General features: G+C 42.4%; 1 protein-coding gene and 1 long non-coding RNA gene across 10 annotated transcripts in view; one reads left to right on the top strand and one right to left on the bottom strand.

The window, feature by feature from the left end:
• Positions 1-9,732: 9,732 nt before the first annotated feature.
• Positions 9,733-13,712, bottom strand: LOC129201878 (uncharacterized). Its single transcript, XR_008575525.1, has 2 exons — positions 13,529-13,712; positions 9,733-13,432 (listed from the first exon to the last, which is right to left on the bottom strand). It is a non-coding gene; the product is annotated as an uncharacterized LOC129201878 (long non-coding RNA).
• A 59-nt stretch (positions 13,713-13,771) lies between these two features.
• MON2 (MON2 homolog, regulator of endosome-to-Golgi trafficking) overlaps positions 13,772-15,028 on the top strand; it is a 115,798-nt gene continuing 114,541 nt past the window's right edge. For 6 of the 9 annotated variants that reach the window (XM_054813167.1, XM_054813247.1, XM_054813503.1 and 3 more), the window contains exon 1: positions 13,778-14,030. In XM_054813167.1, coding sequence (XP_054669142.1) covers positions 13,920-14,030 — 111 coding nt within the window. In that variant the 5' untranslated portion in view covers positions 13,778-13,919. Of the gene's footprint in view, positions 14,031-15,028 lie in introns of all 9 variants that reach the window. The other 3 variants (XM_054812996.1, XM_054813658.1, XM_054813087.1) reach the window with 3 other exon arrangements.

The raw sequence follows: 15,028 nt of genomic DNA on the forward strand, positions 1-15,028 counted from the left end.
TCAAAACTTACTTTTGCAGCCTGTTCCCAGTAAGACTTCTCTGGAACACAACTTTCATAATTTGGGAGAGAAGGCAGAAATTGAACGAGGTCTCTTTGTTCTGAGGCCTTTTCTAACATGTCCAGGCTAAAATTTGGAAATTCTTGGAACATGAGAAAAAATAGGAAAAAATTGCATAGATAGCTTCTATTTTTTTTGTTGTAATTTGGCTGCCAAGATTACACACTTAAGTTTGTAAGCTTCCTAATCAGATCTAAAAATCAATAACGTTTCTATATGACTGTCTCAAAGGTTTCTGGGAATTCAGCCAAGCTGTGAGTTTCATAAAACTATTATGTATTCACACATAAGATATAATAATTCATCAGCGTGGACATGCTTAAAATGAAAACTACAGAAAGCATATTATTCTTCACGGTGTCTATCAAAAGGTATTGTCACTCAACTAGTCATTTTATGGAGAAGAAAAAGGGTCCTAGCATCTCTATGAATCATGGCTGATAAAAATCTTTTTTCAATTGCATGACAGCCCGCTTTTTGATGGCTATAAGTGTCAGCATAAACCCCAAAATGGTAAGATAGAATTAACCTTGTTAACGTGAGAGTCACAGAAACCAAACAGAGTGGGAGGCAGAAGACAGCTCGCAATTCCCAGTCAGTCTGATTTTTATGACAGCAGTATGTCATGGAAAGCCTGGCTGGGAGGGAGGGAGAGGTGAAGAGATGCTGCCCAGGACCTCTTCTTTTAGTTGGCTTCAAACAGCAATCTAGATGTTTCCGTGCAGATCAATTCCCTGATCTCTTCTATCATCCACCTCAAGTCCTACCTGCCTTCCTGGCACACTGAAGTGGAGTTTGCAACTTACAGCTGAGATGACAGAAAAGGAAAGCTGTCAGATATTACCCTGGCAGATGATGTAGGAACATCTCCCTCTACAGCTAGTTGCTGATGGGAAGGCCACAACTCCTTCCAGCTTTCCCAGCAAGTTTGTGCTGTTACGGAGTGCAATGTGGGTTTTTAAGTGCTTTGAAATCTTTAAGGGGAAGTCAGTATGACAAGCAAAGAATTAATTAATTGGCAAACCCACCAGTTTTCTTCAAAAAATTATGCCTCCTTCTTTGATGTCAGACTCTGTAATTTCAGGGTATGGTTTCTCGTTGTTTCTAAGTACTAGTTTCTTTGACAAAATCACTATAAATGTAGTAAAACACAATAAATATGAAAGCTAGATTTGATAGAATAAGCATATTCTGAATCTGCAGGCAAACTGCATTCTTTCCTTCAGATTTTTTAGTCCTTTTTCCTTGGGGAGGGGGGGGGTTTAAACAAATTATGAAACTAGTTTCACTTTCTTAGTTCTAACATTGCATGCTTTACCAGCACCGTGTGCTCCTGAGGCAGGCAGAGACACCTGTCTTACTGAAATTAAATCTTGGAATAGCATGGAAACCGCAGAAGAGTCCACATGTGACAAATTTATGACCCATTATTATCCCATTAACTAGGGAATGAACTGGGTTACTATACGCCAGGTAGCATTAACAGTCATCCTGGGCCAAATAATGCAAAAGCTGATACAGGACTCAAAGAAGTCACACCAGTCAGTATAGTTTTATGAAACGTAAGTTTTGTTATTTGTTATTTTGGTGGGTTTTATCACGATTTTGTTATTATGGGTTTTTTTAATTGAAAAAGAGAATTTATAAAGATTATAATATAGATGCATCTAGAATTAGTCAAGTGCTTGGCAGTTAATTATCACATTAAGTATCATATTACTCTTGGCAAAACATGAGTGTTATGCAGTATCACCCTGTACCAAGATTAGGAGCTGACCAACAATCTCAAAATAGTTTACATTAGGAATAGGGGCATTATTGGAGACGTTGGCAGTGCTTGGTCTTAAATTAATGTTTTTATTCAGTGTATAAAATATTCAGATCATAGCTATATGATGAGGCTTTGGGCAACGTGGTCTAGTGGAGGGTGTCCCTGCCCGCAGCAAGGGAGTTGCAACTACATGATCTGTAAGGTCCCTTCCAACCCTAACTATTCTATGATTCTATATAAGGTGGGGTTTATGCCAGAAAGTAGCAAGTACCCCTAAATCCTGTGCAGCCGTGGTGGACAACCGATTCAGCATGAGCTCCCAGGGGGAAACACTGGAATAAGAACTTGTCCTTGGATGCATAAGCAGAAATAAAAAGTTAAGTTAATCTTCCTAGCTCTGTGTAAGGATCCTGGCAAAATAGCACCATTCAGAATCACAGAATCATAGAATGGTTTGGGTTGGAAGGGACCTCAAAGACCATCTAGTTCCAAACCCCCTGCCATGGGCAGGGACACCCTCCACTAGACGACGTTGCCCAAAGCCTCATCCAACCTGGCCTTGAACACTTCCAGGGAGGGGGCCTCCACAACCTCTCTGGGCAACCTGTTCCAGTGCCTCACCACCCTCACAGTCAAGAATTTCTTTCTAACATCTAATCTAAATCGACCCTCCTTCAGCTTAAACCCATTACCCCTTGTCCTATCACTACACTCCCTGATAAACAGTCCCTCTCCAGCTTTCCTGTAGGCCCCTGCAGGTACTGGAAGGCTGCTATTGGGTCTCCCTGGAGCCTTCTCTTCTCCAGGCTGAACAACCGCAACTCTCTCAGCCTGTCCTCATAGGAGAGAGGTGCTCCAGCCCTCTGATCAGCTTCGTCATTTGAGTTACTACCTTTTAAAAGTTCATATTGTAACCTGGGAGACATTACAGGAAAAAAGTTACAACCCCAAAGTAAATAAATCTGCATTAGCAGATGTAAAGTGTTTTATTGGAAAGACTATTCAGAGGTGCCTTAATTTACGTGCGGTACCTTACGGAAGGGGGGAAATAACTGTGTACAGGGGGGTATTGGAGTGGAGAGGAACACTGAAAGAACTAATGGTTCAAAACTGAAACCTGACAATCTGAAAATGGGTAAGTGTGGGAGTCTTTCATGCAATTACTTTTTAACAAGGAGAAGGAAGATACCAGTGGAACAACCAGCAGAGGCAAGTGGTGGGGGCTGGACACCTTTCCTGGGCTAAGGAGGGAGGCAGCCGGGAGGTGCCATGGCCCTTGCCCTGCCGGGATGGAGATTTGGTCTGAGCCATCTGCTTCTGCTTTGAGATCTGTGGATCTGTAAATAGCCCCTTCTGTTTAGAGGAATGTTCCTGACTCTTCAGACCAAAATCACTTAAAAGTTTTGAATGGAGGCCTGAATCTGTATTTCCTCTGAGCTCAGCGTGGTTTAAGGGAAGGCCTTCACTCACTAGCGTTTTAAGAATTTGCTAATATGGGAATAAAACTCATGCTATGCTCTTGTTTCAGAGTAGAAAACAGTAGGATCTTTCTCCCCTTCCTGCACCATTGCTACTGACTTAAATCAAACACGTGAAGCCGCATCAAGTCCTGTCCAAACAACCTCTTCAATTTATTGTCGTTTCCTCAAAGTGACTTCCCCCTGGTTACCACCTAAACTGAAACACACATCTCCCTTTTCCTTCTTTCTTTGTGATGCAGGAAGAGCATCCCTGCCTTTCCATGACTCTTTCTGTTAAAGCACAGAGACCAGCTCAGATATTGCTCCTGTTGAAGAACGTTCCTCAAAAAATGAAAATTAAAACCTACACATCGTGCAATTGAAACGAGGTCTGCAGCTGGCTCTGGGGGCACAAAGTCATTTTCCAGAACACAATGAAGGGTGTCTGGAAAGAATTTAGATGAGCTCTGCTTGTTTTCAACATCTGTCAATGTTATAAGATACATACTGTGCCGTGGGTGTTCTGTGAATGTGAGCGTGTCTCTCAGCCGAGGAGAAAGTCTGCAAACAGAAGGGACAGTAATTACTAACTCTGTATCATCTGTACCTCTTAAAAACAAATACAAAGAACGTCCCTTCTGCCAACTCAGATGTATGTCTCTCAGTGGTAGGAAATACAGAGTCTAGGACTGCTCGTACAGGACTGGTTTCCTCGGGCAATGAGCAGAGCAAGAGGAAAAGGTATTTGGATCTTATTTGAGTTCTGCACCCCCCATTCCAGTGGGGAAACAGCAGCTTCCATAAACCCTAATATAATTCAGCTGCAAGGCAACAGGTCAATACAAGTTACACAGCATTGCGACCCTACAGTTGCATTTGCCAAATTAAATAAAACATATTAGTCATGTTGACTAATTTTGCATTACGTAATAGCTGCTCAATGAATTAATGCAGTGTCTAAATAACTTATTTATTTGGTGAGACTGATGTCCTGAATAACTTTGCCATCTATGACATGGATCCTAACTACAACTTGTAGAGCTGAGACCTAGATTCAGACACCTTTTTCAAAAGTGTACTAGGACTGTTGACAACAGCAGTTTGATTTTCACATCTTTTACTTTAAAAAATTCTCTGCCACCAGTGAGTTTCTTGCCTCTGACAATATGTGAATGCTTTTGGGGTTTACTGTAAAATAAAGTAATATATATAGTAATTTTTTTTTTGTTTTCCAAATTTTCAATTTAAAAAATGCTGTAAACAGATTAATGAACTACAGTTGGGCAATAAAGCCAATGGAAATGTTTTGATGAAGCATAATAATAATATTCAAATTTCTGATGCCTGTAATACACAATAATCACGATCAACTGATGGGATGGAGACAATAGAACCTTCTTCATAAAATATCCTGAATTGTTGAATTAATTTATTTTTACACAATTGGAGGAAATTAGATATACATGTTGATATTTGGTATAGGAAATAATAACTCAGAAGTTGTCTTCAGGAAATGTAGCCTTAGACATTTCTGTAATATTTTTCAGATAAAGTGGCAAAGATTAAGAGATAAATCAAAAACATTTGTAGAACTACTTCCTATGTTTGGTGTTTGGCATTTGGTTATCCTCTCTCTCTAATCTTTGGATTTCTGTTTGGTTAACATCATGCTCAGTCTGAGATTGTCATTTAGAAAGCTCATTTTTATGATGTAAATGGCTCCCTTAATATCAAGTGTGATGGATTATAACGTCCCCATTTTCCCTGTAGCATTTGACAACATTATTAGAATTTGACAGACATTATAATCTTTCCTTGAAATAAAAAGCCCACATAGACACACCAACTTAATTTATTTAACCAACAGCAATCTTCCCAAAACTTCTGTGAACAAATGTGCAGTTAAAAATAAAAGGAAGCAAACCAGATTTAAGATTTAAATTTCCATACTCCATTCCAGAACAAACTTATCAAGTAATCCAATGTGAGTAGGAGACAAAAGCAAAAGAACTCATGGCAAAGAGGGAGAAATTGTGCAGAATCGTGAATGTATGTAAAAGCGATGAATCACAGCTAAGATGAAGGCAGGAGTATGGAAAAGCCCATACTGCATGAACAGAAAAGATTAATGTAATGAGAAAGTAGCTGTAGGATACTAATAAAGAGGTGATAGAGGATTTCAAATACATTCTAACAAAAAGCAGAGTCCTATGATTAAAAAAAAATCAAATACTGCAAAAGTCACTAACAGGCAACTGAGAATTAAAATCTTTGATAGATGTGGGTCGCCTTGTTGGGAAAGAAAAAAAAATTGGTTTCTAGCAATGGATTTAACTTCTTAGTGAAAGATACAGAAAACAACAAGAAAGGAAACAACCTAGAGGTGATTCTAGCACATTCTGAGGGCATTTTGAAATAAGACAGTAATAGAAGAGTCATACTATTTTTTGGCATGAGTCCTCACCTAGTCATTACCTGGAAAACTGCAGTTTATGTGTCCAAGTATTGGATAATGTCTTGAGAGCAGGAGCTGTGTTAATAATTTTGCGGAACACGTTTACAAAGGAAGGCTCCAAATGTCCTGAAGGGGAAAAAAAATGAGGTGTCAAGTTCTCTGAAACCCTACTGTAACTCTGTCGGTAAGGCTGGTCCTGGCTTTCTATGATCTTGCCTCCAACAAAATAAGACATTCGAGCCCACCAGACATATGTATCGCCCAAACCGAAGTGTGGCTGAGCTGGGCAAGAACACAGCCCTTTGGTAAAGAATTTGTCAATACTTCGTACATGTTAACTGATAATTTTATAATTAAATTGTTTATCAAATCTTAGATCGTGGCATGGTTTTGTTAGTTAAGACTGGAGGAGAGAAGTAAGGCCCCTAGAAATAAACAGCCATAGGAATCTACTGATGACCATGCTGCCAGAGGAAAATAAGGTCTCCGACTGGCTGAACAAGTCTCACATGATCCATTCAGTAGCTCCAGGGCTTGGCTCTCAGCTGGAACAGCCAGTGTTCAGACCTGGAATTTCCTATGCTCCAGCCAGCAGTCAGCCGAAGGCGCACCCACGCACCCGTGTGAGGAGACAGACAAGCTCATCCACTGTGCCCTGGGAGCGGGTTCCAAAGGGGCTCCCATTTGGGAAAGATGAAATACATCATCTAGAAATGCTCCCCTAATGCCAGTAATATCCATGAAATTGCCACAGGCATACATCCTTGGATACGGACATACCTGCTTACACATGACCCAGGATGTAGATATATCCTATGGAATAGCCCTGCTATATTGGGAATATATATTCACAAGGGGAGGTGAGCTGTGTAGTCGTTTTACTACAAAGGAAAGCATTTGGCTTTTTACGATTGGATTTCTTTGGACATCTTCCAAATTCCCTGAGAAGTATGTTCATTCCATTTATCTGTTTTGACTCAACCTGAGTAACAACATTTCATTCAAACTGTCGCTTATAAACACAGCCACACACGCAGCCATACAAATATTTATATCAAGGGCAAAGTCCTTTGAATGAAATAAAAAGGGGTCTATAATCTTCAGAAAGCAGCAAAGATGAGTGCATCGTGTAAGGTAAATCAAGGTCTCTATACCAAAGAGCTCTTCATCGAGATCTCTTCCATAAGAAATCTCTAATCCTTACGGTTTATAGAAAGAATTGCCTGTAAAATAACTGAGTGGTCACACTTCAGTTATCCTTGACAACAGTTGTGCTGGAGGCTCTCAGAAGTACATGGCCATACTGAGTCTTTTCTAGACCAGTCTGACTTAGCTACAAATTAAGTTGGTCGTGCCGCCAGTGTAGCCGTGGCAGTGTGAGAAAAGAAGAATACCTAAGTAGTGCACTGGCCTCCATGCTACTTATGTGAGTATAGTGAGTATATCTATTTTTATAGATATTTTCTGTATTTTATAGATGTTACTGCAATGCTGGCTGTGTATACAGAGGCCACCCCTAAGGCAAAGGACCTAACATCTATTCAGTGGATGGAAACTCTCCTGTAGTAATAGTATCGCTCAGCAGCCCCCGGGCTGCAATCTGGAACAATTATTTTAAAGAGGGATTCACCAGAGCCTGGGGAAAGCATCCAGCAGCTTCTCCTCTCTGCTGCAGAAGCCAAAATGAATTATTTTTATACAGTGGAACACCCTTCTCCTCTCTGGTGTTGCTTTGTGATTAGTAGATTTTCTGTAGGCTACTAGGTGTCTGGAAATATTTCTGTAATTTTCATACAAACTGAAGAAGAGATAAAAATGATTAAAAAGATGTAGGAAGGTTTTTGGCAAATAGATGAGAGAGCAGAAAATAAACAGACTGCAGCACAACACACATTTCTGACATTCTTGATGGGCATTTTTACGTTACACATCCTGCAGTCAGGAGGAGATACCCGGGAACAGAGTTCTCCTGAGAGCGCAGCTGATCCACCGGCCACTGCAAGATCTCTGGATCAAACACCACCGCCTAGACTCACAATTACTTTGCTTCAACACATCTATGCCTTTATTTCTAAACCAAAATTCCTAATAATGGACATGAAGATTGCTGTGTATTCTGATCAGAAGTGCAACGTGGCTGAAGTTTCTTCACCCTCTGCCCGTGACCTCAGGCTGGGCTCGTTGTTAGGGTGGCAGCAGGGACGGCCAGCGCGGGGGTTTTCAGCGTAAACAGCTGTCAAGTAAAATCTCCATCATGGCTTTGGTATTTCCTACACTTGGCAGGGAAAAAAAACGTATCATGAATGCAGTGCATTACACTCCATGCAGGGGAAAATCACAGGTGCTGCCTGAATAGATAGTAATTCCGTTATCTAATAAATACTATTTATTGTGTAAGGGAATGAAAGACAGGTTCAGTTTAACACACAGAGTAAGGTTTATTTCCCTGGCCAGTCACATACTTCCTGTGTGAGCTGGAAAAGTTATTTAATCTGTCCTGACTCACGCTCAGTTTTAAGTACGAAGGGTACGGGAGCTGCTGGTAAGATTTTGTGAATATCATGTATCTGTTTGTCTGTTGTTACGCTGCTAGCTCTAAGACAGCAATAAATTAATTTGAGCAGTAGACAGCAGCTCTTTCTCAGAAAACATGTTAACAGGTTCGGCTGATTCAATTACTGGTACTCAAAAGGGCAATGTGAAAAAAACCCCACTGCTTTGAGAATCTGTTTGGACAAGATTCAAGCAGGAAAAATTGGAGAAACAGCTTTGCTGGCTGGTTACACAAGAGGCATGGGAGCTTCTAAGCCTCTGCTTGAGAGATTTGTGTGTAGGCCCTCCAGTGATCGTACCCTAACTCAACAGGGAATCATTGCCGAGTATCTAATACGTGTCATAGGTCTCACATTTTGGGCATTGCTACTTAACATTTTTGTCAGTGACCTTAAAGATAATGTGACATAATCACTGATAGTTTGCTAATGACAAAGAGGATGATTCACTGACAGACAGCAGCTGGGATTACTTTTTTAGTTGACTAAGCAAAATAAAATGTGTATTAACTGCAAATATACAAACAAAATGTGTACTAACATGTAAATACATGCTCACACTTCTGCAGAAAGGAACACGGGCTAAATTCGCGAGGAGTTCACGCTGGGAAACTATTTATCAGCCTGCTGGTAGATGTAACTTCCTCATACAGCCACATTCTGAAGGAACAAGGGCTTCCCCTCTATTCCATAAAAAAAGAACACGAGGTTCTACAGGGAAGGTTATTACTTCACCTTTCAACCCATTTGTGGCCACCACAGAAATACTGTCTTGCCCCATTTCTTGTGTCCATAATTTAAGAAAGAGCTTTTGAAGTGTTGACATAGTAAAGTATGTGTGTAGGGCTTGTTTGTGCTTACACAGACCAATACAATGCATAGGTTTTTACAAAGGACTACAGGAGGTATTTGGTATTAACCCACCTCTCGCTCTCTTCTAATTTAAAATTTAACTTTGCCTTTTGATATCACTATCTATGTTCAATCTACTATGAGGCAAAATTTTCTCCATTGTGACTCTTAACTCTGCAGCACAAAAACCCACCAGGTATGTCTGCAAACACTTTTACTTGACCACACAATTGATGGTATTTCATAACCTGAACTTTGGTTAGTACTATAACTATGTGTAGTTTCATATCAGTCACAAAAGCATACAAGAACGTTAGTAAAGCAAACTCAGGAAAAGCCATGATTCTTCCCATCACCATGAAACCAATTCATCGCCGCAGTGAAATCTGATCATTTTGCCTCTGTGTAACACGGCGACAGAACCCTGTTCTCATATTTGAAGCCTGCATCTGCATACATCTATCTGGATGGACTACAACTAGGAGTAAACACCTGAAATTAATACGGCCGAGCGCTATCGCATGTTTAATCTAATCAAAAGGACTGATGCTCATCATTTGGAATGAACATGAACACTGGTTCCAAGAGGTAATTTAATGAATCACAATAGGGCTCATGAACATTTTTGCTGGCAATTACGGCCATAAAGCTACAGGGAACGATTTCAATCACCCACTGCCCATCACAAAATAACATAATTTAATAACAAAGCAAACAATATAATAATTGCAGTGCAATACAAAGTTAGGTTAACAGCTAACTAGCATTTTTAGCTAGTTAGTCAAAAATGTGCCCTCAGACATGTCCACATACACTGCTCCGCTTTCTGACTTGAAACTAAGGCCTCAAATCAGTGTCACTTAAAAGAATTCTGGCTAGTTTAAATACTTTAACTGCTCTGGTTTAGCTTAACTAATAAATCTTCTGCATTTACAAAAGGCATACATAAAACAGTGAGAAAGATTATCTTGTGTTTAAGAGATGCGCCTGAGATTCACGCACGTGTGTAGTTCCCGATTCTGGTATTCAGCAGATCTGAAAGAGTTTTCAATTCTGCAACCGCTTGTATGATTCATTTCCAAACCCATGAGCAATCTTGCTGTATTTGGGGGGCAATGCTGAGCAGAACGAGTGTCAAAGCTGGTAGTTAAAAAGATACATATGATAAATGTAAATAATAAAAAGTGAAGCATGCAAATAGAACAATTTTTAAACTAAGTCACTGAGATTTAAGTATCAAACAGAGAATGGCCAGAGAAGATATACCAGAGACTGCACTTGATCTAAAAAAACGCTTTTAATTAGTAGAAATGTTGCTTATTAAAGTAATTTTATACTAAATTTCCTAAGATCGTGACAGCAGGTCTCACCAAATTCACAAGTGCTCCACTTGGTTCAAAAAGCATCACAATGTATAAACAGAAAATATGGGATACTAAAAAGTTATAATAATCTCAATTTTAGTAGCAGAGGAAATGGCCCAGAATATATTGTTACAATATTCTAAGATTAATTTTGCATTCCAGGCCCGTGACTTGGGTACTATTACAATCGTATGTCCAATTTTGTCAGACAGTTAAAGAAGGGTGCTGTTATTTTGCAGAGAGGACAATGGATGACTGAAAGCTGAACACTGGGCACCGTGATAGACAACTAAAGAGCTGCAGTGAAATTTCTTTCCATGCATCTCAGCAGACTAATAAATCTAAGATTCTATAATGTAATAAGAAGAGAAAATGATTTTAAGAATCAAGACTGTTAATATTTTTTGCTTATGAGAGAAGTAACATTCGGTCCTTTTTTTCCCTGATCTACAGAACAGAGCACAGAGCAAACTGAAATTAGGGAAAAAGGGTGGAAAGTCAGCCAGAAACAGCTTTAAAAAAAAATTGTATGTTACACTTAATAGAGGTGGCAGGGTTGCTATCAAGCTGTTACAAATATGGAAAGCCTGAGGCATGCTCCCAGTTCTATGCCACTACACACCTGGAATAAGAAAAGACGGATAATCAGCACGTACAAGCTAATACAATAAAAATAATTAACATAATGAAACAATCTGCTTTTTCTTCAAGAAACCATCATTTCACACAAATAGTATAAATTACAACACGAGCAAACAATACATAAAACATTTCTTCCTAAGAAGTATAATAGTTTATATTCCAAAATATTTATCACTGCCGTTCTTAAATATTTTTACAATTTTTTACACAATCCTTAACCAAAAAATCATACAGCAACAAGTTGACAATTTTATTCAAATGCTGTAATCATCTATTCCCTCAGTACTTTTACTTTAGAAGGTGGCATTATTCTGTGAGGAAGGGTGGACAAATGTACTGTAATGGTTTTGATTAAAGAAAACATCATCTACCTTTCATATAAATTAACTTATCAAGCATTCACAATGTAAGAGCAGCCTCCCCACCCCCCAACTGAATGTTTACAGTATTCTTGTTTGGTTAAAGAAAACAGTAAGATTTGCAGGAAATGAGCCTGCACATACAATCTAATAGCTACTAATTTGCTGGGTTTAAATGCGATTAATCTCAATTCTTCTTACTTGTCTCACCGGTGTCAAGAGGCAAATATGGCCATGTGACAGTTTTCCTCCTCTTCCTCATTTTGACTACAGGGATAACGACAGTGGGATGCTTTAACTCAAGATGTCACATTCAGACATATTCTACCCAAAATATTTGCTCCCTTTTCGCAAGAAAGGCAGTGTTATAAAACAGTTTACTGACCCTCATTCCACAAGACATTTCAATCATTTTATTAAGCAGACAAGGAGCTTCCAGGAATGCCAGTATGCCCACAGCTCACCATGTACAGTAAAGAGGTGGAAACGTCCAAACAACAAAAAGGAAGTAAATCATTAAAGCTTACCTAAGAAATACTTATGCATAGTCAATAATTAATTGACTCATTGTCCTAGCAAATCATCCATGTTTCATATGAAGGTATTTGGACTGGTCTGTGAATTGCCATCAGGATTGAAACCCAGAACGGAAGCACGTAGATGGGAAAGCCTTAGGAAAATGCTTACTGGTTAAGCATGTAAATAGTTCTACTGAAGATTAACAGTCTCGCGTTTTGGTTTTCGTTGTTTGGTGGGGTTTTTTTTAAAGTAAGTGTATAAAAATCAAAGCTTTTGAGAATACAGGGACCAATGCATTTTGAAAGCGTAACAATGTGACAGAATCATGTTTGATTTTACTCAGCACGAGGGTTGAGTCCTAATTCCTTGACTGAAGGCACATAAAGTTTGACCGCCTAATTCAATTGTGCCGGTATTACATGCAGTTTTTAAAACTCACATCCATTTATCCAGTTCTGTCAAGTTAACAGCCAGTAATTTGAAAATTCTGTAAAAATAAAGATCTTAAAATAATAAATTACTCAGAAAGCAATCCTGCATTTTTTGCCTCATAAAGCACACCTAAAGATTTATGTCTACGGGTACAGTGTACAACGTTGTGCCCGTGGGAGCCTGTTTACTATATGATTTGCAATGTATTTCACAGTAAATGAACCCCAACACACAAGTAGGGACGCTCAAATTTATGAGAAGTTCTTTTCCCTTTTTCATTACAAGACACATGCAAAAAAAAAAAAAATCATAGAACATTCTTTGAGTAATACTGAAGGCTTTCAGGAAAGTCTGAAGCAAAGCCATTATTTAAAATAAAAATATTTTAAATAGTAAGGCATAATTTTTTCCAAGATTCCCAAGTTTTAAAACTACAGACTGTAGAAACTCAAGACTGTTTTCCAACTCCCTGGGTTTATGGAAGGGCAACGGAACCACTCCGCACTACAGGTAGGCAGCCGCCACAGTGCAGGATTTACAGCAACCAGAATATGGAGAAACAATTATTGCAACAGAGACCAAAACCTTCGTGAGAGGTTAACAGTTGGGTGATGCATGGTGTCCTGCAGAAGGAAGCTCCCAGGCAGCGTTCAGCTGTGGCTGAGGTTCAGCAAGGGAGCATTGCCACAACCGGCAGAACCTGGCTGAAGATCTCACGTTGGTTTGTTCGCTTGCCCGCTTTTGAAGAAACGGGTTAAACCCAGCTGGTTGGAAAGCTTTTGGATTTCGGAGGGCCACTGCTGCGCAGCTGCTGGCGACAAGGCCGGTGCCCGGGCCCCGCGTTGTTGCCCAGCCGGGGTTTATCTTCAGTCCTCAGCGGAGGATGCGGGCTGGCTTCGCCCGCAGAGACCCACGGAGAGCTGGGTGCACACGCTCGCGGGTCGCGAAGGGCACAAACCTTCGCTCCTGCAGGAGAAAGCGAACAACTTCACGATTCACAAGGAAAACATAAGAGCCTGCCTCGCTTTTTGTGTTTGTTTTTTTTAAGCATCCAGCGCCGACCTGCCCCTGAGAGCCAGACTCGGCGAGACAGGACTCCTCCGGCCGCCCGGCGGGGCGCTGGTTGCCGAAGCCCCACAGGGCGAGGACGGGACCCCGTTCCCCGCTGCAGCCCGACTCAGGCCCGGCAGGCCAGGCCGGGTGCCGCCTCTCGGCGGGCCGCCGCTCTCCCCGCCCCCGGGCCGTGTGTGCGGAAGCGGCCTGACGCGCGGCGCTGGCGGCGCCCGGGATTGTGGGAGCGGGGGGGCCGCGGACGGCGGCGGTGGCGGTGCCGGGGAGGGGAAGGGGCCGCGGCTGACGGGTTCCGGTGTCGGGCGTAGACGTGTCGGCCGGGGCCGCGGAGTTAGAGGCGCTGCCCCTGCCCGCTCGGAACAGCGGCCGGCCCGGCGGCGCCATGTCCGGGACCAGCAGCCCCGAAGCCGTGAAGAAGCTGCTGGAAAACATGCAGGGAGACCTGCGGGGCCTGAGCCTGGAGTGCCGGAAAAAATTTCCCCCCGTCAAGGAGGTGAGGAGTGGGCTGGGCTGAGCTGAGCTGGGCCGGGCGGCGGGCGCCACTCCGCAGGGGCCTCCCTCGTTGCGGGGCCCGGCCGGAGCGGAGGGTGTCGGTACCCCCGCGCTCTCAGTCCGGTGCCGTTCCCGGTGAGGTCCGTCCTTCATGGCCGCGGGTTGCCGAGCGCTGTCTGTGCCGAGACGTGGCTTTGCCTGTCGTCTTTGTGGGTTGTTGTTTTTAATACGCTATGGAGGCAGGGGACGTGGGCCGGGCTAGTTCACTTCGGGGAGTGGGCTTGGGGAGATAGCTCATCCCTTGACAGGGGCAAAACGGGGGCAGCCCCGCTTCACCCCCCGGCGCCCTCCCGAGGGAAGAGACAAAGTTTGGCTTGGCTGTCTCGGCATCTCCTGACGGAACGCGCCCGAGGGGTGCTCGGTGCTGAGGGTTTGGGCGCACCGGCGGACAGGCACCTAGCCGGTGCCTGGCGGGCAGCGAGTGCTTCGGTAGCGGTTGGCTGGCCGGCGAGGAGAGGCAGCCCCGCCGGTGGGGGCCGTGCTCGGCCCCGCCGGGACACGGCCGGGGCTGCGGTGCGGTAACCGGGGGCGCGGGGCCTCGCAAACCTCCTGTTAGGTCTGCGCCTTACCTGTGCAACGAATGCCCACGCCGTCCGAAGCGTGCGTGGCTCCGAGTCGTCGTACGCGACTTGTCACTGTTGCACATCTGCGTCTGCCGGTATTAACCGTGTGGATCGCTGGTCATCGCTAGCGAGCTCTGTGATTTTGGGGTTACGTGGCTTTCCAATGGTGTGGTTACAACCGAGGAGGCTTGGGAGACAAGAAGTTTAAGTGACTTTTTTCTCCCTTTTTTAAAAACTCCGTTAATAAATGTATGTCAGTAAGATTGCGTGTTTTATTTTTCAAACCTCAGTTTACTATGCTTGCAGCTTTAGACTTTAGGAATCTTGATGAGCCAGATAAACTGAAAGGAAATTTATTTCTAATTTAAAGTACACA

This window comes from Grus americana, chromosome 1, assembly GCF_028858705.1.
Source record: "Grus americana isolate bGruAme1 chromosome 1, bGruAme1.mat, whole genome shotgun sequence".
In the NCBI taxonomy this organism is placed as follows: Eukaryota; Metazoa; Chordata; class Aves; order Gruiformes; family Gruidae; genus Grus; species Grus americana.